This window comes from Microplitis demolitor, chromosome 4 (assembly GCF_026212275.2).
Source record: "Microplitis demolitor isolate Queensland-Clemson2020A chromosome 4, iyMicDemo2.1a, whole genome shotgun sequence".
Classification (NCBI taxonomy): domain Eukaryota; kingdom Metazoa; phylum Arthropoda; class Insecta; order Hymenoptera; family Braconidae; genus Microplitis; species Microplitis demolitor.
In genome coordinates, this window is record NC_068548.1 from 1626347 (window position 1) to 1649566 (window position 23220).

Here is a 23220-nt window from a genome sequence, read left to right on the forward strand (position 1 = left end):
GGTAATTAATTTTTTTTAAGTGACAAAAGTAATTTGGGACCAGGGAGCCGTAGAATAGACGTGCAATAGTTGAGAGCGCGTTCAAGAAACTAAAGGCGGTTTGAATTCTAACGCATGCGCAGAAGAAATATTTGGCGGGAAAATTTGAAATTTGATTTTTTTTTAATAATTGGATTGTAAAAGTATTCGAAGTGAGAAAATTTTTATAATATTTATAGAAAATTTTTGAATTTTATTTGATAGGAAAAATTTTTTTTTTGGCGGGAATTTCAAAATTTTTTTTAAAAACTGAAGAGAATGAGTTTCAACGATAATTTAAGTTTTGAAATGGACTCGATTTTTAAATTTGAATTTCAATATCTCGAATCCATAAATTACTTAATTTAAAAGAATTCAAAATTCGATTCGATTTCGAAATTTTTATTTTTATTTGAATTAAAAAAAATATATCAATACTAAAATTAAAAAGATCAATATCTCGAACATATTTCGATATCTCGAATCACTCAATACTTCAATTCGCTAAATCACTCACGCAATTCAAAACTAAAAAAACAAAATATAATTTTCCCGCCAAAATTTAAATAAAATAAAAAAGAAACTCGGCAATAACTTCCGCGTACGTCATCAAAAAATAAAATAAACACTCACGTCATGTAACAAACGTTATAAAAATACTCTATATATTAATATATATATCTATATATATACAGGTCATAAAAAAATTCAAAATGACTTGAGTAATTTCTCGCCGCAAGGAGACGCTGAAGGACAAGATGGCGGCAGTCTAACAATCAGATTAGATGCGAGAATTTAAAACAAAACAAATTTATGACTGGACTGTGTTGGTAATCACACAAAGTAAGTGACATTTACTCTTAATCATCAGTCTTATCAATTATTAATTAATAGTATTACATTTACCAGCTTCTTTGTTAAATAACTTAATTAATATCCCAGCGATTAGTTCTCGAACCAGCTGTCACTTTCACTGAAAATTTCATCATATTTATATTTTTTTTTTTATTTCTTATTTATTATTTTAGTCTAATTTTTAAAAAATTCTAGAGTATCTCTGTCATACTTTTTAACTTTGTCTTGACCTTCATAAGTTCTGCGTCAGTAGTTTCGGATGTCAAGTGTCGGATATCGAGGCTGTGTTTGTGTGATTGTTGACTCTTTGTGTTTGTATACAACGATTGTCAAAAATATATCACGTGACATTGAATATAAAGATTTTATGATGCAATCTTATGATTATTATTACAAAATAATATGATTTTTAATTTCGTCACTTAAGTTTATTTGTATTTTAAAATCACGCGGAAGTAAATTTCATGTTTATTTTTGTGAATAAAATTTTCTATTTTTGGTAGTGATATTTTTAAAGTACTCGAAATTTTGCGTTCTATGAGTACCCACATCGATATCTTTAAAAAAATTACTTTTTTGTTTGTTTTAATTTGGTAATTAATTAATAAATTTACCGCCATTTTACACAAAAATTATTTTAAGTATTTTTGTTATTTTCTTTGAAAAGAGCGGGAAATTTCCAGTAAAATGAGTACCCACATCGATATATTCCGATAAGTTCATTAATTCATATATCTATTGGTATATCACTTGATATAAATTACATATTTTGTACTTCCGGTCTAAATATAGTCATGTGGGTACTCATTTTACTCGGCATCACTTCCCACGCATTTTCCTACTGTCCATTCTCCCAAAAAATTTTTTTTTCAATTTCCAGTATTAATAAATTTCGAAAAAATTTTAATTTTTTAAACTTATTGATGTGGGTACTCAAACTTGACGAAATTTCCTCCTGAATCCATTCCCTAAGTCAAAAAATTTCCCAAGTGTTTCTGCACGACGCAAAACTTATGAGCTCTAATTTTTGTTTCAGAACCATGGAGTCATTTCTCGCGCTCTTTGACACCGAGGACCCAAAACCTAAATGGGACAAGTATAACAACAATAACAATGACATAGACTGCTCTAGTATGACAAAAGATGAGGAGATCGAGTGCCTGCCCCCAGAGCCAGAGCAAGGAAACATCGAATACAAACTAAAGTTAGTAAATCCCTCATGCCAGCGTTTCGAGCATCTAGTCACGCAGATGAAATGGCGGCTCAAAGAAGGCCACGGCGAAGCGATCTACCAAATCGGTATGTCACCGAGCTAAATACAAATAATATCAGCCGCTAATCTGATGCGTATTTGCAGGTGTAGAAGACAACGGAAAATTAACCGGCCTATCACGAGAAGAAATGAAAGCTTCTCTAAAAACCCTACGCGAAATGGCGTCGCGACTCGGCGCCACCACGCGAGTACTTCGCGAACGACAGGCAACAAAATCCCCCAGTTCAATTTCAAAATCTCCCGCCCACTCGAGCCCCAACCCGAACCCAAACATGGAGCGACGCGTAGCGGAAGTAATCGTAAAGAAACTCCGGAAGGGCGACCGAGAGGGCCAGGATGTGACTGATCTCCGACTCGCAGTCTTGGGTTGCCAGGACGCGGGGAAGTCCACGTTGCTAGGAGTCCTGACCCAGGGGGAGCTGGACAATGGACGTGGTCGCGCTCGGCTCAACATGCTGCGCCATCTACATGAGATAAGAACCGGAAGGACGTCGTCGATCTCCCATGAGATCATTGGGTTCGACAGCGATGGCCACGTGCTGAATTACGCGGAGATGACGACAGCAGAGGAAATTTGCGAGCATGCGTCGAAAGTTGTGACTTTTATTGACCTTGCGGGTCACCGGAAGTACTTAAGGACAACACTTCTGGGTCTTATGGGTTACAGTCCTCACCATGTGATGCTAGTGGTGGCGCCACCGCTCAATGAAGCTGCGCAGGAGCACATGGCGCTTTGTTTGGCGCTGAGGCTGCCGTTTTTTATCGTCGTGACTAAAATTGACCTGGGATTCTGCGAGAGGAAGACACTGGAGCAGCTGGAGAGCGCAGTGAGGTCGCAGGGTTGTGATGAGACTCTGGTGCTGATGAATGGAATGGAGACGAGGACGAGGACTTTGGATTATGGGTCACAGATCCCGGTCTTTACTGTAAGCAGCGTGACGGGGGCGGGACTGGAAGATCTGACCCAGTTTATTCGCGAGCTGCCCTCGGAGTCCGAGTCACTGGAGATGGAGACTGGGGAGTGTCTGTTTCAAATTGATGAGACTTTTAAAGTCGCGGGACTCCCGGACCCGGTGCTTGGGGGACTGTTGGTTAAAGGAACGATCGCGCCTGGAGCTAGACTGCTGGTTGGTCCGCTGCCGGATGGAGAGTTCTCGCATGTTAAGGTCGTGAGTCTTCATCGGAATAAGGCGCCGTGCTGTCTGGTGAGGGCGTCACAGAGTGCGAGTTTGACACTCGAGGGAATGAATGATCGACTGCCGCATCTTAGACCTGGAATGGTTTTGGTCTCACATGCTGATCATCCTCATGCGACGGTTTTCTTTCAAGTAAATATTTTCTTTTTTTAATTTTGGAGATATTGAAGTTTTTAATCGATATATCGAAGTATAAATTCGATATATCGATATATCGAAGTCACATATCGAGATATCGAAGTAATATATCAAAGTATTATATCGATAGATCGAAGTATAATATCGATATATCGAAGTATAATATCGATATATTGATTCAATACATCAAAATATAAATTTAATATATAGAAATATAAATTTTATATATTGATATATTGACTACATATATCGAAGTATTCATGAGATTTATTGATACGATATATCGATACATCAGTATATTGGTTCGATATATCGATATATTACTTCGATATATCGACAAATTACTTCGATATAACGATATATTACTTCGATATATCGATATATTACTTCGATATATCGATATATTACTTCGATATATCGATATATTACTTCGATATATCGATATATTACTTCGATATATCGATATATTACTTCGATATATCGATATGTTGATTCGATACATTGATATATTTATAATACGTCGATATATTAATTCGATGTATCGATATATTGATTCGATATATCGATTTTAAATTTCGATATATCGAAATTTTTAATTTTTATATTAAAAAAAATTTTTCTTTTTTCAGGCAACTGTTTTTGTAGTTTATCATGCGAAAGGAATTTATCCAGGATTCCAAGCAACTGTACATGTCGGTAATGTAAGACAGACATGTGTAATTGAAGGAATAATGGACGTTAAAGAAGATGGTCTCCAAACCCACGATACTGCCTCCGTTCTCTTCCGATTTGTCAGTCATCCCGAGTACCTCCATGTCGGCATGAGACTTCTCTTCCGCGAAGGCAAGACCAAGGGGATCGGAAAAATTACTCAGGTATTTCCGCTCATCGGGTCGCAGAATCGACCTTAAAGATACTGATACTTTATAATTTAAATATATAAATTAAAATATTCGATGCTCTATTATATTATAATATAAATTAATATAACTATTACTGGATAATTATAATTAATATTAATATTAATATTAAAATTAAAATTAATAAAAAATGATAAAGAGAATATGTAGTATTTATTTGTGAAAAAATATTTATCGTAATTATTTTATAATTATGACGAATATTTTTATATATCATTAATAATAATAATTAAATTATATTATTTACTTTAACGTGTTGCGGCCATTGTAAATAGACTAGATCTAAGATGACTAAAATAATAAAAAAATACAAAGTACTATCTTCAAATATATTTACTTATTTTTTTTTTTTATTTTTATCCGATTTTCCATAAAATTTTGAAAAAATTCCTTGGGCATGTGGGTACTCATTCGAGAGGAAATCATCCATAGAACAATAGTACACTATCAATTTTCTCAAAATTTAAATTTTTTCTTAAAACAAATTTTTTCAAAATCCAAAAATTTTTGAAAAAATTTCTTGGGCATGTGGGTACTCATTCAAGAGGAAATCATCCATAGAACAATAGCACACTATCAATTTTCTCAAAATTTAAATTTTTTCTTAAAACAAATTTTTTCAAAATCCAAAAATTTTTGAAAAAATTTCTTGGGCTTGTGGGTACTCATTCGAGAGAAAATCACATGCAAAACAAGAATTTCTCATCAAAATTGGAAAAAATTACGACAGGTAAAAATCAAAAATCAAAATTTAAAAAATAAACTCAGTATTTTTATTTTACTTATTAACACGCTCGGGCCATACATTTTCTTCAATCCAGTCAATAAATGAGTAAACAGAAGTGTATACCGCAGCGTTGGGACCTCCACAGCTCTGCCCGAAGGAAGTGACCCCAATGACCGTGTCCCCAGAAGATGACAGCAACAGAAGAGGACCTCCACTGTCGCCTTGACACGCGTCTGCTCTCCGAGTACTATTGGGATCTTTTGCACAGATCATTTTGTCATCCAGACCGAAAGGAAGCTGTCGGAATCCCTGGTAAGCAACCGAGCAATTTTCTTTGGATTCAAACCTGAAAATAAATTTATTTAGATTTTTTTATGACCGGAAGTTTGCGATTGTGATGAAAAAAATTTACTGGAGACTTGGAGTTTTTAGCAGCTTGGACGATTGGTCTTGATCAATGTCAGTAGCGCCCCAGCCCACGACTACCAAATAAGTCCCTGGGATATCGGTCTTTAGAGTTGACGCGGGTTTTGTTTGTAGACAAATTGGCTTTACGGTTTTCGACCAATTTATGGGCTCGATTAATTTCAGTAGCGCGATATCATAGTACATTGTGCTGCGTTTGTACTTGGCATGAGGAATCACTTCTTTTATGGCAATGGTCTGGGCATTCGGGTCCTTGGACTCCAAATCAACTGATCCCACTCGTACCTGAAATTTGAAATCGAAACATTGGGTTGTGGGTACTCGTTTAACAGGAAATTTAATTTTCTATTAAGTAGTCAAAGTCAAATTTTTTTTTTTTGAAATTTTTTTGGGTGCAATATTGAAAATTCGGGATTTCCGGTTTTTGGCGATTGTGATTTTTATAGAAATATATCGATGTGGGTACTCATTTTACTCAGGCTCTCAAGCTCTATAAAACTGCAAAAAAAAAAATTTTTCAATTTCCAAAAATTTCAAATTTTATTTTTGAAAAAATATATTGATGTTGGTACTCATTTTACTCAGCATTAAATTTCCTATTTATTTACTGTGATCACATTAAAAAAAAAAATCTGTTAAATTTTGGAAATTTGAATTTTTCAAAATTTGTTTTTGAAAACAAAAAAAAAAAAAAAATGGAAACCTATTGATGTGGGTACTCATTTTACTCGTCACTGATTTCTCTACCCAATTGTCAGTATAAAATGACAAAAAAAAATCCTGCGAGGAAAAAAATAAAAATACTCTATTATTGTAAATATTTACCATGATCGGAACATTTTCGTTAAAATTACTGACGCAATGTGCAGCTGTGAGAACAAATCTCGGCGCAATAATCGTTCCCCCGCACAAGTAAGCAATTTTCCTCTTACTGCCTCCGTTTTCCGCATTCTCGGTTACATCGTCCTCACTCTTATCTAAATACCCCAGAGCCGCCATGTAAGGAAACTCCTCAGCTTCAGCCTCTATTCCAGCCAATATGTGCCATGATAATCTCTCCACACTCAATATTTCATTTTCATAATCGTGGCAGGCTGAAATTATTTTATATTTTTATTATTAATTATTTCAATCATGCAAATACTGAGTAATTAGGTCAGATAGTATATCAATATCATAAAATACGTCATATCAATTTTCATTAATATGTGGGTGTATCAAAATAAATATATATTCATATACTTTGTATATATTTTTCAATTTTCACTTAAATTTTACTCTTTTTTTTTTTTTAAATCAAAATATCTCAGAAACTATCAATTTTTAAGAAAAAATTTATCAATACTTTTTTTTAGGAAATTTAATTCTCTATAAATTTGTTTCTATTCATTTTTGACGTATCTGCAAAACTGGGGCTAGAATTTAAATTTTAAATTACTAGGTATTAAAAATAGTATTTTTACTCCCGCGCGTTCTGAGTTTAAATTTCAAATAACTTTTAAACTATCAAAGATATGAAGAAAATGTAAGAGTACAAATTTGTAGATAATTTCATTCTCTATAATTTTGTTCCTATACATTTTTACCGTATCTTGAATCCTTGAGCCAAAAATACCCAAAGTATAATCGTACATTTAAAATTTGTCAAGGTAAAATATAAAAATATATATATTAAATATAATTATCATATATTTTATGTGTACAGCCGAAAAGACGACGTGAGCAAGGTCGTGACGCAAGAGCTGATGGCATTTTAATTTTTTTTTACCCATGGGTTATTTCCGTGGGTTTTTACATACCGACATCAGCGGGACGTATTCCGATTTTTTCTTGAACAGGAATGGGACAGCAAACAACTTCAATGAACCCGCTAAAACCACAGCGACTAGATAACGCGGTCCGTCTACCTTTACGCGCGTCTTCTAATTTTGGGGGACATTCTGGTAATTTTTTACAGATTCCAATCTCGCCGTTGTCTAAATTACATTCACTTCCTTCTGAAACAAATCATTTTATTATTATTTTTTTTTGTTGCCTTTTTTTTTTTTTTAATTATTACTATTTTTGTAATTTTTTTGTTATCGTCGTTTTTATTATTATTATTGTTGTTGTTGTTGTTGTTATTTTTGTTGTTGTTGCTTTTGTTGTTGTTGTATTTGTTGTTGGTTGTATTGTTGTTGCTCTTGTAATTGTTCCAATTTCTTTTTGTATTTATTGTTTTTGTTGTTGTTATTGTTGTTGTTGTTGCTGTTGTATTTGTTGTTGTTGCTATTGTAATTGTTACGATTTTTTTTGTATTTATTGATTATGTTGTTGTTGTTGTTTTTGTTGCTGTTGTATTTAATATCTTTCTTGATTGTTGTTGTTGTTGTTGCTGCTCTTGTATTTGTTCTTTTTTTTGTATTTTTTGTTGTTGCGATTGTTGTTGATGTTGTATTTGTTGTTGTTGCTAGTGTTGTTGCTTTGTAATTGTTCCGGTTTTTATGTATTTATTCTTTTTGTTGTTGTTGTTGTTGTTGTTGTTGTCTTTCTTTGTTGTTATTGTTGTTGTTGTTGTTGTATTTATTCCGGTTTTTTCTTTGTATTTATTGTTGTTGTTGCTGTTGTTGCTGTTGTTGCTATTGTTGCTGCTCTTGCATTTATTCCATTTTTTTTGTGTTTATTGTTGTTGTTATCTTTCTTTGTTGTTGTTGTTGTTGTTGTTGTTGTTGTAGTTGTTGCTGTTATTGTTATTTCAAGTGCTGTTGTTGTTGATCTTGTATTTGTCGTGACTTTTACTCTGTGTGTTGATGTTGTTGTTGTTATTGTTGTTGTTGTCGTACTTTTTCTTTGTATTTGTCGTATTTTGCCTTTGTGTTTGTTGTTGTTGTTGTTGTTGTTGTTATTGTTTCTTTTTTAATTATTATGATTATTATTACTGGTTTTCTCTGTTGTTGTTGTTGTTGCTTTTACAAAAAAAAATTTCAGAATGTTTTTAATGTAAAATAATTTTTTTTTACTCTTAATTCAAAATTTCAGGTAAAGATCCAAAGTAATAAAAAAAAAAATGATAAAAATTAATTGCGTCGGTCATTAAATTATAAATAAATTATTTATCAATTTTATTTTATACCCAATAGTTAACTCCGACTTTAGATCTTAAGTTACTTTTTTAAATTTAATCAGGGAATTATTAAATTTTTTTTCTTTTTTATATAAAAAAAAATATGTAATCATATATATATTTATACTCTCAAGGACAAGTAATTGACGATAGTTTGTAAATAATTAAAATAATTATCCAATTCTGATAAAAAGGCAAATAAAATATATTTTTATCACTTAGTTTTTTAAAAAATCAAATTCAAAAATCTAAAAGTACCTTCGAGCTGTGTCGAAATTAGTCCAAATAATCCACAAAAAAAAATTATATTTAAATATACAGATTTTGAAATTTCCATGGTCACTTATTTAATATAAAAATTATTGCAACACAAAGCAATAGACAAGTAAATTTAATTGTTATCTCATTGGAATTAATTAAACGTAATTAAATTTATTTGTTTTGTTGATAAAAGTAAAAAAAAAAAAAACACTCGAGTCCGACTAGTTTGACGTCGGACGGCTGACTAAAGTTAGTTTTCAACTCCGTTTATTTATTCTCTGATACTTCAATTTATTATTATTATTATTATATTTTTTTTTCTAATTTAATAAATTTATAGTTTTCAGGGACGAAATTTAAATTCAAAATTACAGACGATCTATAAGACAAAAAAAAAAAATAAAAATAAATAGAAAAATTATAGTAAATTGAATTTGGAAAAAAAATTTTTTAAATTTTAAATCAAATTTAAAAAAAAAATTTTTGAAAGCAACAGAATTCTGCCGAATTATTTTTAGGGTAAAGTGGGGGAAAATGGGACACCACTTTTTGAAAAAAAAAAGGGAAATTTTATTCAAGTAAAAAATTCAAAATCTGGTGGCCGAAAAAAAAAAATTAGAAAATAACAAAATTTTAATGTTTGAATTTTCCCGCCAAAATTATTCAAGTTTTTTTTTTAATTTCAATGAATTTTACTTTTCAAATTTTAAATTCAAAATTACAGACAGCGTATAAGAAATAAAAAAAATTAATACAAAATTTATAAAAAATGAAATTTTTGAAAAAAAATTAATAAAAAATTTTTTAAATTTTTATTATCAGTCATAAAAATTTGAAGTCAAATTTAAAAAAATATATTTTGAGGCAATAGAATTATTTATAGGAAAGTGGGGTAAAATGGGACATTACTTTTTGAAAAAAAAACATTTTTATTAAAATAAAACTAAAAATATGGAGGTTAATAAAAAAAGGACGAAATTTAAATATTTGAATTTTCCCGCCAAAATTAATTTTACCCGCCGCCAGTGTAATACCGACTGAATGTCGCGAGAATAATAATAATAACCCTTATAAAAACAATAAAAAACTTTTTCATCGTCTACTTGGCACATAGATGCATTTTTAAACAATATTTACTTTCTTAATAAACAATTTGTCCAAACAATTATTTAAATACAAACTCTAGTGTTTTCAGTGAAATCTATATATTTGTTTACATGAATAAAAAAATGAACAAGTGACTTAAGATGCTCATATATATATTTTAATACTTTTTACACTCACGTTAATGAATTTATTTACCAATAAATAAAATATTAATAAATGTGTCTGAAGTATTCGCATTGAAAAAGTTTTTTTTTTATTTAAAAAGTAATTTTATTAAAACTAAAAATTAATTCATTAATTTTTATTACATTTTTAATCAATTGGAGTTACGATGACAGAAACCAATGGTACAACAAACTCAAACACTAAAAATGGTAATTTTATTTGCGGAGTCGTCGAAGGTAATTATTGGCTTTTTTTTTATATATAATAAATATATGAACTTTTTTATGGTACTGAGAGATAGGGGATGTGATGACGAGTAAAATGAGTGGTCACATCGATATATTTGCTTTTGACTTTTGAAAATAATTTTTTCAAAAATTATTTAAAAATTCAGTTTTTTTGAAATTCGAGCTGAATTTTATTATTGCGGAGTCAATGCCGAGTAAAATGAGTGGTCACATCGATATATTTTGAAAAACTATATTTTTTTTGGTTTTTGGATTTTCAAAAGTCAGTAATTTTTGGGACATCTAAATATATTGATGTGGGTACTCAAACTAACGGAATTTCCCTTAAAAATTCAATGCCACCTATAAAAATATCCTCAAAAATTTTTATGAGTTATCCCGGCTCAAATTTCCCACAATCGAATTTTTTCTTTGTTTTTCGAAACGATCAACTTCCCCAGATTATAAAACTTCTAAATAACATTCGTAGTGATATTCTTCCAAAAGTTCAAAACTCCAATTTTGAATTTTTAAAAAAAATTTTATTTTCAAAATTTGACCCATGATTTTTGTAAAGCATCAAAATCCCGTTGGAAAGAGTACCTGCAACCCTATACTTCCTCTAAAAACTCCCTCAAAAAACACCTGGTGATTTTCAAAAAATTTTCCAGGTTTCTACGGCCGACCCTGGACAACAGAGCAACGAAAAGATCTTTTCCAAAAGTAAGTACTCAAGTCTCAGTATGAATCCTCTCTGAATAACCTCCTCTTCCAGGATGAAAAAATGGGGGATGGACTCGTACCTCTACGCGCCCAAGGACGATTATAAGCACCGAGCATTTTGGCGCGACCTATACACAGTAGAAGAAGCCGAGCACCTCACGGGCCTGATAACCTCTGCGCGAGACTCAGGAATAACTTTCTACTACGCACTATCCCCAGGTCTGGACATCACTTACTCAAGTGTCAAAGAAGTGACCGCCCTGAAGCGAAAACTCGAGCAAGTGTCCCAGTTCGGATGCACAGCCTTCGCGCTTCTCTTCGACGATATCGAGCCGGAGATGTCCGAAGCCGACAAAGAAGTTTTCCAGTCTTTCGCCCACGCCCAGGTCTCAGTGACCAACGACATTTTCCAGCACCTGGGCCAGCCGACGTTCCTTCTCTGTCCCACCCAATACTGCGCGACCCGCGCTATGCCCAACGTCCCCAGCTCCGAGTACCTCAACACCCTCGGCAGTAAACTGGCCCAGGAAATTGACATCATGTGGACCGGGCCCAAAGTCGTCTCCCGTCTCCTGACCCCCGAGTCCATCGAAGAGATAACAGAAGTCCTCCGTCGGCCCCCAGTCATCTGGGACAACCTCCACGCAAACGACTACGACCAGAAGCGCGTTTTCCTGGGGCCCTACTCTGGCAGGTCTCCTGACCTCATACCCAAATTACGCGGGGTCCTGACGAACCCCAACTGCGAGTATGGCGCCAACTTCGTCGCCATTCATACCCTGGCCCAATGGAGCCGTTGTAACGTCGACGGAAAGCGCGACCTCAGTCTCAATGACACCGTCTCCGCGGACATAAAACTAGAAACTGAGACCGAGGATGGAGTCATCGGGGAAGACGTCCCCAGTACTCTGTCCGCAAACATGTACCACCCACGTCACGCTCTGAAGGCTGCGATCAAGGATTGGCTCTGCGAGTTTTCAAAAAAAAAAGCCGCCTGGGGCGTAATCGCGAAGCCTCAGCCCGCGGTCGCACCCACGATCCCCATCCCCATCATCCCCTCGGTCAACACCTGCATGAGTTTGACCTCAACCACTAACGCAGTGACCACAGTCAGCAGTGCGCCAATGGCCACTGCTACCAACACCAACCACTTGGCAGCACTAGCCGAGGTCTGCTCCAATGTAACCACAGATTTCGTGGGCCCGACGGGCCCGGTTATGAATTCTCTGGTCTCGGAAAATAAAGTCGAGGCTGTTGATACCGCGGCTGCTGGAGCCACGGCCACTGGAGCCACGGCTGGAAGTGGGAATGGAGGGGGAACTGGGACTGGGACTGGGACTGAGTCCCCGAGTGAGGTCACGGAGCCAATGGACTGCAATACGACCCCCAGTAATTCCCCGAGCCACGCGGTCAAGGACGACGAGGCCATGGTGGAAAATACGTCGACGTGCAGTGGGACCTCGGGGAGCATGCAGGTAGAGGAGGTCAATGGGACTCAGATGATTGTTGAGACAGATGGCGCTGAAGCTGATGGGAATGACAAGGACAAAGACAAGGTGCTTGATAAGGCCAAGATGCTGACAATTGAAGACTTGAGTCTGCTTTGTGATCTGTTTTACCTACCGTTCGAACATGGCGGTCAGGGGATACAGATTCTCCAGGAGTTCAATTGGCTGAAGAGCAACGCGCATGTGGTGTTGAAAAAAAAAGATGAGAGCTGCAAAGCTGATGTAAGTTTGAGGTTAGCGTTGCGTTGAACAAGGTAAGAGAGAGATTTATGAGTTTTTTGATTGTAGTATGAGGAATGGCTGGCGAGAGCTGGGAAATTTAATGATATGTGTGGCGCTGTTAATCGTTTGTTTCAACGGATGACTTACTGTGAGAATAGAGAATTACTTTATGATTTGTATTCTTATATTTGGGACATGAGAGGAGTTATATCGTTATTAAATTCGTATGTTAAATGGTTGGGTAAGTAGATTAGATTTTTTTTATTGATTGAAAAGAAATTTTAAATTGGTTATATGGAGGCTAATGCTGCCAAGTTGGCATCTTGAGCCAAAGGCTAATGCTACCAAGTTAACATCTTAAGCCAAAGGCTAATGCTACCAAGTTAACATCTTCCACTGAAGGCTGATGCTACCAAGTTGACATCTTGAGCCGAAGGGTAATGCTACCAAGTTGACATCTTGAGCCGAAGGCTAATGTTACCAAATTGATATCTTGAGCAGAAAGCTAATGCTGCCAAGTTAGCATCGAGCCGAAGGCTGATGCTAACAAGTTGGTATAGTGAGCTAAAGGCTAATGCTGTCAAGTTGGCATCTTGAAACGAAGGCTAATTCTGCCAATTTGTAACCATGAGCCAAAGAATGCTACCAAGTTGATATTGTTATTTTAATCAAAATACTGCCAGATTGTTATCATGAGCCAAAGGCTGATGATACTAAGTTTATATCGTAAGCTGAAGGTTGATGCTACCAAATTGATATCGTGAACTGTAGGCTAAGGCTGCTAAATTGGTACCATGAACCAAAGACTAATGCTACAAAATTGGTATCGTAAGGCTATTAAGTTGATTTCATAAGCCTAAGGTTACTGCTACCAAGTACTGTCAAAAATTAGGAAGATTAAATTGTTTATTAATAGAACTTCTATTAAATTTTTCACAAGCCAAAGGCTACTGTTAATATTTTGGCTTCATAAGCCAACGGCTAATGCTACCAACTCTGGTAAAAATTTACTCTTCTCTATGAAACAAAAAGTCATAACTAATCCAATTATTCAAATTAAGTCTAAAGAATTTTTCTTTTCTTTTGACATAAGCTTTGCTGCACAAGCCTTTGGCTTTCCATCATCCATTAAATTATAATTACATTAACTATCAATGATTTATTCACCTTAGACGTCTTGAATATATTTTCTACCCAATCCAAAGGCTGAATGTCTTACCTTGGCATCACGAGCCGAAGGCTAATGCTGCCAACTTGGCTCCAAAAGCCTCAACTAACCATTTTTTTTCTTTTCAAATATTTTTACATATGAGCTATGATCTTTTCAATAAAAATAGATAAAAAAATTAATAAATTTTGTTTTTTTTTTTTTTTTTATGTCTACGGTTAATAGCATTTGGGAAATTTCCATCAACGATGACGACATTTACTCAAGGCAGTTACACATGTACGCGACAACTTTTTTTAAAATTAATTATTTAGATGACTCATGTATTTATTAACGTAATTAAATATCAATATTTTTGTATTTTAATTACAAGCTCTCATAATTAATTAATCAATTAATTAATTAATTAAATTTTAATTTCAGACTAATGGAGTTTAATTTTTTTTTCTAATTTACAGGAACCATTTGGCAATCCAGAAATTTTTTTTACAATTAATTTTTACAGAGTTTGTAATTAATTGAATAATTAATTAATTAATTAATTAATTGATTAATCAATTAATTATTAGTAATTAAAGTTAATTATTTTTTTTTGATATTTAGTTACGTTAATAATGAAGAACCAGAGGACTGAAGATCTTGTCAGAAATTTTATGTTAATTAAATTAATTAAGTGATTAATTGATTAATTAATTAATTTGTCTACAGGGTTCTCAAATGGATGGAAAGAAACATTTATGAGTGGGGATCAAGAGCCATGGGTATTTCGCGGTGGCCTGACTGCTGATTTGCAGGTGAATTAATTAATTAATTAATTCAGTAATTAATCGGAAAAATTTTTTATTGTGGCAATATGTAAATTAAAACTCAAGTTACAGCCAATTAATTAAAGAAAAATATTTACAGCGATTAATTCCAGTTGATAGTGGAAATGATTTATTTGTATACAAAGCACCGGAAGTGCCAACAAGTACTATTTATACAATAAGACCATACTTACCTGCGGATGAAGATGCTGTTTATGCTCTATGCAATCGTATTACTGGAGTTACTGGAACTTCGGCAGTTGCTGACAGGTAAAATTTACTCTCAGTTAATCAAGTTATTCAAAATTTACTTTAGTCATAACATGAATGTATATCAGAGTCGGATTCTAGATGTAATTTCCTCTTGTTTGAGTACCCACATGCCCAGGAAATTTTTGAAAAAAATTTTGAATTTCAAAAAAATTCATTTTTGAAAAACTTTTTTTTTTTTTTAAATTTGATTTTGTACTATTATTCCACATGTAATTTCCTCTCATTTGAGTACCCACATGCCCAGGAAATTTTTAAAAAAAATTTTGAATTTCAAAAGAATTAATTTTCGAAAAAATTTTTTTTTTAAATTTGATCCTATATTAATATTCTACGTACAATTTCCTTTAAAATGAGTACCCACATGCCTGGGGAATTTTTGAAAAATTTTCCACTGACCTATTAATTAATTAATTAAATTTCGTTAAATTTTTTAGATTAGTCGGTGGATTCTTAACAATAAGCCCAGAGTTCTGTATGGTTGTTGAAGATGATAGTGGTCTAGTAGGCTATGCGCTGGTGGCGCTGAATGTTAAGACGTTCAATCAAAAGTTATCAGTCTCGTGGATCCCGGAATTGAAAACAAAATATCCATTGGAAGATATTACTAATGACCTTCCTGAAAGTGTTCAGGTATGTGTGCATTAATAAAGTAAAAATTAAATGGACTTATTGAATAAAGATTTATTTATTAAATTAACAGGAAGCGATTCGATATTTTCATTCGTTTTCCTCGGATGTTTCGGAACAATTGGCTCAGCAGTTTCCATCTCCATTGATTTGTTCCTTGCTACCATCAGTTAATGATCAATCTATTGCTAAAAGACTGATTACTTGTGTGCTGGCTGCTTTGAGAGCTAATGGTAAGTTTTTGATTTCCACTATAATTAAATTTTGTAAAAATTTTTTTTCGAAATTTCGATATAAAATTCTTGTTCTCTATACGATTTCCTCTAAAATGAGTACCCACATGACTAGCAAATTATTGAAAAATCAAATTTTGATTTCCACCAAAATTAAATTTTGTAAAAATTTTTTTTCGAAATTTCGATTTGAAATTCTTGTTCTCCATACGATTTCCTCTGTAATGAGTACCCACATGACTAGTAAATTATTGAAAAATAAAATTTTGATTTCTACCAAAATTAAATTTTGTAAAAATTTTTTTTCGAAATTTTGATATGAAATTCTTATTCTCCGTGCAATTTCCTCTTAAATGAGTACCCACATGACTAGTAAATTATTGAAAAGTAAAATTTTGATTTTTACCAAAATTGAATTCTGTAGTAAATTTAATTTTTTGAAATTTTGATATGAAATTCTTGTTCCCCGTTCAATTTCCTCTAAAATGAGTACCCACAAGCCTATAATAAAATCTAATGAATTGTCTCAGGATCATTTGGTATCCATACAACAATAAGTTCAATGGACAAGGAATCCCATGAGTTCTATGGCAAGCTAGGGTTTGTTGACTACAACCAAGGCCAGGAGGAAGTACCCGGTGTCATCACCATGTCCCGGAGCTTCTAACACAAGGCCAACTCCTCGGTTATATTTATAAACAAAGTTTGTTTGCTTAACTCACTGCCCGATAGCAACCAACCCCATTAAACTAATTCCTGAGTAATCGATCCCCCATCATTTCCCAAGCTATTTTTTACATGAAAATTTATTTTCCGCAAACATTTTTTTTATTATTAAAATAACAATAGTGTTAAACACTAGAGTAAAATGATAATTATTATCAACCGAAATAAAAATCAATCATGGATAATAATGCACAAATTTATAATAATTAATTATAAATTAAATATCAATGTAATATTTACAAAAATGTGATCATTTATTAATAAAAAAAATTTATTAAGACTGATTATTTATTTTCAGTTTTAACTCACAGTTTTTTTTTATAGGAATTTTTTAATTTTTGATAATTGATAGGAAATTTGAGTTCAGCAGAAAATTCCCTCTTAATTGAGTACCCACATGACTAGGAAATTATTGAAAAATAAAAATTTTTAATTTTAAAATCAAAATTTGAATTTACGTAAAAGTATATTTTTTGGAAAATGAATTCACTGTTGCTGTTCTACGTGTGATTTCCTTTTGTTTGAGTACTCACATGACTAGGAAATAATTACAAAAATTTATGACTTTCATGAAATTCGAATTTTGAACAAAAAAATTTTTTTTGAAAAATTGACTCTAGATTATTATTCTACATGCGATTTCCTCTCAAACGAGTACCCACATGCCAGTAAAATTAATTACCAATTTTGATTTCCAAATTTCCATTTTCTCCCGATTTCCCGTACAGTTAAATTTTTTTTTCCAGCACACTAGGGTCGTAAGGTACTAGTGAATATTCATTTTTCCTCTTTAACTCTTTTAGTTGATTTCTAATTGACTTTAATTTATTTATTTCCCGCGTGATGTCTGTCAAATTATTTTCCGTTTGATTTTTCCCGCCACCAAATAAATTCATTCCTTTCAATACCTCGGCCACGTCATAAATTTCTCTATTAATATTTTCATTTCCAAATTTTTTATCAATTTTTTGAGTGATTTCAGAATAATCATTTTGTGAATTTCGAATTTTTGATCGCCGCAATTTTATTTTGTAATCTAGCCGCCATTTTTTCAAAGCCTCGTAGTCTCTGTCAAAAATACAAAAATTCAAATATTTTTACGTGCGATTTTAAAACAAAAAATTCTTACTTTACTTTTTGAAGAACTTCCGCTTGTCTATTCAATTTTTCTCTAACTTTTTCTATCATTAATAATTTTTTTTCTAATTCTTCATTAGTTCCATTAACACGGCATCTATCGACCAAAAAAACAAATAATTAGTGATTTGTAGTTTAAAACTCTCATATCTTCTAAAATATCAAAGCTACGGTAAAATTACTAAAAACCTTTTTTATAGAGAATTCAATTTCCTACAAAATTATCTCTATCATTAATCATCGTATCTCTGATCGTTTAATCAGAATTTCAATTTTAAGTTCCATATACATAGAAACCAATTTTTTATCATTATGAAATTCGTCTTTAATTAATTAGCAATAACTTCTAAACTATCAGACCTAGGTGGAAATTCATAAGGACCTTTTTTATAGAGAGTTAAATTTCCTACAAAATCATCTCTGTCTTTAATCTTCGTATCTCTGGTAGTTTAATCAGAATTTCAATTTTAAGTTTTATATATATAAAAACCAATTTTTGATCATTATGAAATTTGTCTTTAATTAACTAGCAATAACTTCTAAACTATCAGACTTAGGTGAAAATTCATGAGGACCTTCTTTGTAGAGAATTAAATTTCCCACAAAATTATCTCTATCATTAATCATCGTATCTCTAATAGTTTCTTCAGAATTTAAATTCAAAGTTTTCATGACCGATAATCGAATCAAAATTTTTGTGAACGTGTAGGATACGACCCTAAATATTGTTTGTCTATTCCCAAGTAATTTTTAACGAAACCCAGTATCCAATTAGGGTCATTAAGTCTCATGGGTCTTAATTTAGTCACCACGCGGTCATTAGTAATGACATTATAAACCCGTTCTTTAACCTGAATGTCTTCGATTCTTTTGATTTCCTCAGCGAGACTTATTTTTTCGACCCTCGTTACTTTGTTCCCTCTAATGCCTTCACCCTTCAGTTCATCATCTAAATTAATTAAAACCGCGGCATCTTTTTTGTTGTGCCCTACATTATTGACACTGAGATAGGTGTCCTCGTAATTGTCCAAAAATTCGTTTTTAATTTTATTTTTGTTTTTGTTTTTGTTTTGCGTCAGTTGAACTTTTAGATGATACCCAGAGTCATTGAGGTCACTGATGACACTCGAGTGATTTTTGTTTCTCAATGATTTAACGCAATTATTGCATAGTAATTTAAGTTTGCCAGACTCGTACCTGTTTGAAGGTTTGTAATTATTCGCGCGCAGGCGCGAATTTTTTAAACAGATTTTTTTTGTTGGGTTCTGTTTTCTTGTCGGCATATCTTGGGACAGTATCGGCAGAATTTTTTTATCTGAAATCATAAAAAAGTCAAATAAAGAAAAATTACTCCTGGGGAAATTTTGGAAAATTAATAAAATTTTGGTTAAAAAAATTTTGAGTAAAAAATTATTCATCTGCACTCAATTCCGCGTGGAATGAGTACCCACATGATGAGAAAAATATGAAAAAATTTTTTAGCTCTTAAAAATCCAAAATTTAAAAAATTTATTAATTTTGAAAATAATTAGTATATTCTTGTTCTCTATAAAATTTCCTCTTAAACGAGTACCCACAAGCCCATGCTCACTAAAAAAATTTCCCACTTACCCCTAGCTTCTATAATTTCATCAGGGTGGTTTTTGTTCCACTCTTTCCTCAGAAACTCTTTGACCTCCGCGAACCCTTTTCTCCAGACCTCTTCTGGCGGAAACACACACTGGCTCTCCCCAATATTAACAAGTTTCAAATTCTCCAGCGTGCATAATTCCTCTGGCAGTCTTTCAATTTCATTTCCCTGGAGTAAGATCGTTTTTAGCGACCGATGATTCTTGATACTTTTCGGTAAAGACTTTAATTTATTGTTCCTCAGGTCCAGCCATTCCAGGCACTTGAGTTTGGTAAACAACTCATCTGGTAATTTTTCTAAATAATTATTCCCAAGGTACAGCATCTAAAAATTTTTTTCCGGGATATTTAATAAGCATATATCTTTATATATGATCAAAAAACAACTATATAGAATCATATACAGTCATATTTTATTTATATGATCACATATACGATTATATTTGCCTACATATGAGCATATATGATCATTTGTGTGCATATATGATCATATGTGATCATATGTAAATTATAGGTCATATATGACCATATGTGGATCATATATGAGCATATGTCAATCATATAGGTCATATATGAATCATATACGGTCATATGTGATCATATGTAAATTATAGGTCATATATGACCATATGTGGATCATATATGAGCATATGTTAATCATATAGGTCATATATGATCATATGTGAATCAGATAGATCATATATGACCATATATGAATCATATACGGCCATATGTGATCATACGGTCATATATGACCGTATGTGAGTCATATACAATCATATATAATCATATGTGATCGTATATGAATCATATAGGTCATATATGAATCATATAGATCATATATGATCAAATATGATTCATATATAATCATATTTTAGTGAATATGATCACATATGATTTATATACGACCATATATATAAACATATGGTCATATATGATCATATATATTTTTTTCGTGGAAAAAATTATTTTTAAAAAATTCAAAATTCGCGCCAAAAATATTCTAACCTTAATATTTTGAATTCTGTCAATTAAATCAACCGGAAACTCATTCAAATCATTATTAGAAAGATCACAAAAATTATTATTAAAAATTGGTATTTTTCTCAGTACTCCTGGGTCAAGTCTTGACCTCTGTACCCTTTCAATACTTCTCACTGGTTTTCCCCCTCTTTTATCATTCAAACTGCGATTTAAAAAATCCTGCCTCTGCCCGCCATTTTGAATTCTCACTGTCGATGAAATTTCCGAGTAAGTATCCTGCCGATCCTCACCCAAATTAATCATATTAAATGATTTAACTCCTTCATCATCATTAATCACGACATTAATGTCTTTTTCTTTATCATTAAAGTCATTAATGCTGCTAATATAAATTTTTTCAAATTCAAAATCGATTTCTCTGTCAATTTCTTCGTCGGTGATGATCACGCGGTCGTTCACGGGCTTTTTTTTCTCACTTTTATCGCTGATTGATAGATTACTCTGTTAAAATGAATTAATTTACTAACTGATTAATTGATTAATGCTTTGATTAATGATTAATTACCTGAGGATTTAAATTGTTTAAATTTTCGGCATTTTCTGAAGGTTCAGAAGAAATTGATTGTTGAGATTCTTTATTATTATTTCCTAAATAACTTGTCAATTTATTATTATTATTAATCGTGATTAATTGGTCATTAATGCCGTAGTAATTTGTCAATAAATTATTAACGTCCATTGTCAAAATTTTTGAGGTTCAGGTTATTTATGCGTCGCTAAGGAAGTATTGATCATACATACATGCGTAAAAAACTTAAATGTATATGTATAATCAATACTTCCTTAGGAATGACATTTAAATTTTTGATTAATAATTTTTTTTTTTTACCCAATGATAGTAAATTTGGGTTCAGCGGGTGTTTTCCTCTTGTTTGAGTACCCACATGCCTATAAAATATTCAAAAAAAAAAATCATCATACTTTTTGAATCAAATAATTGGGAATAAAAATAAATAATAATTAAATTTTTTTATATTAAAATGTCATTATTTATTTAAATGAATATTAATACAACACAATTACGCTACAGAGTGCTCATTATTCACACAAATTCAATTATTAATTTAAAAATAATAAAAATATAAACAAATGCACTCTTTGGTTCGTTACATTTACAATAATTATTACAATTAAACTTAAAATAAAAAAGAGAAAAATAATAATATTTTACAATTAATATTTTCAATTAAATAAAATAAAACTAAATTAATAATTACGGAATTTTGAAAAATCTTATCAACAATGAACGATTATTATTATAACACTTATAGCTTTTTTTTTAAATTCAATACATTAATAATAATACTAATAATATTTATTATTATTATTAATTAGACGAAGGTACGCAATAACGTGTCAGTCGAAATTTGAATATCGCTTTTAAACAATGAAATATCGACCCATAATGGTATGGTAATAATTACCATAATATTATGGTAATAGTTACCATACTATCATAGTAACTACTACTGTGATATTACAGTAAATATTACCATAGTATAAGTAATGTATAAAAGTTATGATAAACGTTACCACAAAAAAGTACGGTAACAATTACTATTATAGTATGGTAATGATTACTATACTAGTATGGTAATTATTACCGCAATGTTATGGTAATAATTACTATAATATGAGAAATATCTGAAGATTATGATGAACGTTACTATAATAGTATGGTAATGATTACTATACTACTATGGTAATTATTACCGCAATATTATCGTAATAATTACTATAGTATGAGAAATATCTAAAGATTATGATGAACGTTACTATAATAGTATGGTAATGATTACTATAATAGAGTGGTAACGATTACTATGCTAGTATGATAACCATTACTTTCTGTTGTGATAATGATTTTTACAATATGAAAACATTTACTATAACTTTGAGACATTTCTCATATTTTTATAGTAATTTTTACCATGCGACGGTAACTATTACCATACTATTACGGTAATCATTACCTTCATATTGTGGTAATATTTACAATGCTATCATAGTAATCGTTACTATACTATCACGGTAATCATTACCATACTATCAACGTAACGACTACTATGATAGCATGGTAACTCTTACCGTAAAGATTACTATCATAGTATGGTAACCATTATTGTATATAATGGTAATATTCACCTAGTAATCACATAGTAATCGCTACTTTACTACAGTGGTAATCATTACCGTACTATTACAGTAGCGATTACTATGATTGTATAATAAATATTACAGTAAAATATCATCAATATTCCTGTACTAAAAGGAATTTCTTTAAATGTGACGGTAATAGTTACCATACTAGCATGGTAGAGATGACTATTATAGTATAGTAATCATTACCGTAAATTATGGTAATAATTACCATGATGAATGGTAATCATTACTTTAAAATATTGTAATAATTACCGTAAAAAAATTTTTTTAACATACGGTAAGAAAAAATTAAAAATATTTTTTTTATGGGTTGACACGGTATTGCTTATCTACGTCCATGTTGGACATAATTAAATATGCACCGCTACGATATGATATATTTTGTTAATAATATATTATCAATAAAAACTAATAATTAATAATTAATAATTATTAATGATAAATACATTCTAAATTATCACATCTTGTGAAGAAATAATTGTTACAATAAATAAATTTGTTTATTAACTTTTTTTTTTTTTTTTTTTTTAAGTAATGCGTAAGTA

The 23220-nt window shown here is 31.7% G+C and overlaps 4 protein-coding genes across 7 annotated transcripts; 2 read left to right on the forward strand and 2 right to left on the reverse strand.

The window, feature by feature from the left end:
- The first annotated feature begins 536 nt into the window (after positions 1 to 536).
- LOC103571143 (GTP-binding protein 2) lies at positions 537 to 4681 on the forward strand. 2 transcript variants are annotated; one of them, XM_008549192.3, is made up of 4 exons: positions 537 to 861; positions 1910 to 2172; positions 2231 to 3474; positions 4110 to 4681. In XM_008549192.3, the coding sequence occupies exons 2-4, from the start codon at positions 1914 to 1916 to the stop codon at positions 4389 to 4391; spliced, it is 1785 nt and encodes a 594-aa protein (XP_008547414.1). In that variant the 5' UTR covers positions 537 to 861; positions 1910 to 1913; the 3' UTR covers positions 4392 to 4681. The 2 variants fall into 2 exon arrangements, with proteins under 2 accessions (XP_008547414.1, XP_053594866.1); XM_053738891.1 differs by lacking the exon at positions 537 to 861 and adding an exon at positions 896 to 1372.
- Positions 4682 to 5156: 475 nt separating this feature from the next.
- On the reverse strand, positions 5157 to 9142 carry LOC103571153 (serine protease persephone). Of its 2 annotated transcripts, none has more exons than XM_053738893.1 (5): positions 8915 to 9142; positions 7353 to 7547; positions 6379 to 6647; positions 5540 to 5838; positions 5157 to 5473 (listed from the first exon to the last, which is right to left on the reverse strand). In XM_053738893.1, exons 1-5 carry the CDS (start codon positions 8991 to 8993, stop codon positions 5179 to 5181), a joined length of 1137 nt encoding a protein of 378 aa, XP_053594868.1. In that variant the 5' UTR covers positions 8994 to 9142; the 3' UTR covers positions 5157 to 5178. The 2 variants fall into 2 exon arrangements, with proteins under 2 accessions (XP_053594868.1, XP_053594867.1); XM_053738892.1 differs by having other exon boundaries at positions 7353 to 7550.
- Positions 9143 to 9984: 842 nt separating this feature from the next.
- Positions 9985 to 16965, forward strand: LOC103571170 (protein O-GlcNAcase). Of its 2 annotated transcripts, XM_008549220.3 has the most exons (10): positions 9985 to 10425; positions 11088 to 11139; positions 11192 to 12869; positions 12936 to 13110; positions 14263 to 14316; positions 14746 to 14831; positions 14944 to 15113; positions 15551 to 15746; positions 15817 to 15976; positions 16507 to 16964. In XM_008549220.3, exons 1-10 carry the CDS (start codon positions 10356 to 10358, stop codon positions 16641 to 16643), a joined length of 2778 nt encoding a protein of 925 aa, XP_008547442.1. In that variant the 5' UTR covers positions 9985 to 10355; the 3' UTR covers positions 16644 to 16964. The 2 variants fall into 2 exon arrangements, with proteins under 2 accessions (XP_008547442.1, XP_008547451.1); XM_008549229.3 differs by lacking the exon at positions 14263 to 14316 and having other exon boundaries at positions 16507 to 16965.
- A 465-nt stretch (positions 16966 to 17430) lies between these two features.
- LOC103571710 (E3 ubiquitin-protein ligase LRSAM1) lies at positions 17431 to 22491 on the reverse strand. The gene is made up of 6 exons (XM_014439467.1): positions 22486 to 22491; positions 20477 to 20953; positions 19451 to 19793; positions 18554 to 19154; positions 17832 to 17936; positions 17431 to 17770 (listed from the first exon to the last, which is right to left on the reverse strand). Exons 1-6 carry the CDS (start codon positions 22489 to 22491, stop codon positions 17431 to 17433), a joined length of 1872 nt encoding a protein of 623 aa, XP_014294953.1.
- Positions 22492 to 23220: the final 729 nt, after the last annotated feature.

Excerpts from the sequence above, each read along its gene's own strand:
- LOC103571143 (XM_008549192.3), top strand. The coding sequence starts at position 1,914 with ATGGAGTCATTTCTCGCGCTCTTTGACACCGAGGACCCAAAACCTAAA. Across the intron at positions 2,173-2,230 it reads CGAAGCGATCTACCAAATCG|GTGTAGAAGACAACGGAAAA; the intron begins GTATGTCACCGA and ends GCGTATTTGCAG. Across the intron at positions 3,475-4,109 it reads ATGCGACGGTTTTCTTTCAA|GCAACTGTTTTTGTAGTTTA; the intron begins GTAAATATTTTC and ends TTCTTTTTTCAG.
- LOC103571153 (XM_053738892.1), bottom strand. The coding sequence starts at position 8,993 with ATGGAAATTTCAAAATCTGTATATTTAAATATAATTTTTTTTTGTGGA. Across the intron at positions 7,551-8,914 it reads AATTTCGACACAGCTCGAAG|AAGGAAGTGAATGTAATTTA; the intron begins GTACTTTTAGAT and ends GATTTGTTTCAG. Across the intron at positions 5,839-6,378 it reads ACGAAAATGTTCCGATCATG|GTACGAGTGGGATCAGTTGA; the intron begins GTAAATATTTAC and ends TTCAAATTTCAG.
- LOC103571170 (XM_008549220.3), top strand. The coding sequence starts at position 10,356 with ATGACAGAAACCAATGGTACAACAAACTCAAACACTAAAAATGGTAAT. Across the intron at positions 10,426-11,087 it reads TATTTGCGGAGTCGTCGAAG|GTTTCTACGGCCGACCCTGG; the intron begins GTAATTATTGGC and ends AAAATTTTCCAG. Across the intron at positions 15,114-15,550 it reads ACTTCGGCAGTTGCTGACAG|ATTAGTCGGTGGATTCTTAA; the intron begins GTAAAATTTACT and ends TAAATTTTTTAG.
- LOC103571710 (XM_014439467.1), bottom strand. Across the intron at positions 17,937-18,553 it reads GACAAACAATATTTAGGGTC|ATGCCGTGTTAATGGAACTA; the intron begins GTATCCTACACG and ends TTTGGTCGATAG. Across the intron at positions 17,771-17,831 it reads GAAGTTCTTCAAAAAGTAAA|AGACTACGAGGCTTTGAAAA; the intron begins GTAAGAATTTTT and ends TATTTTTGACAG.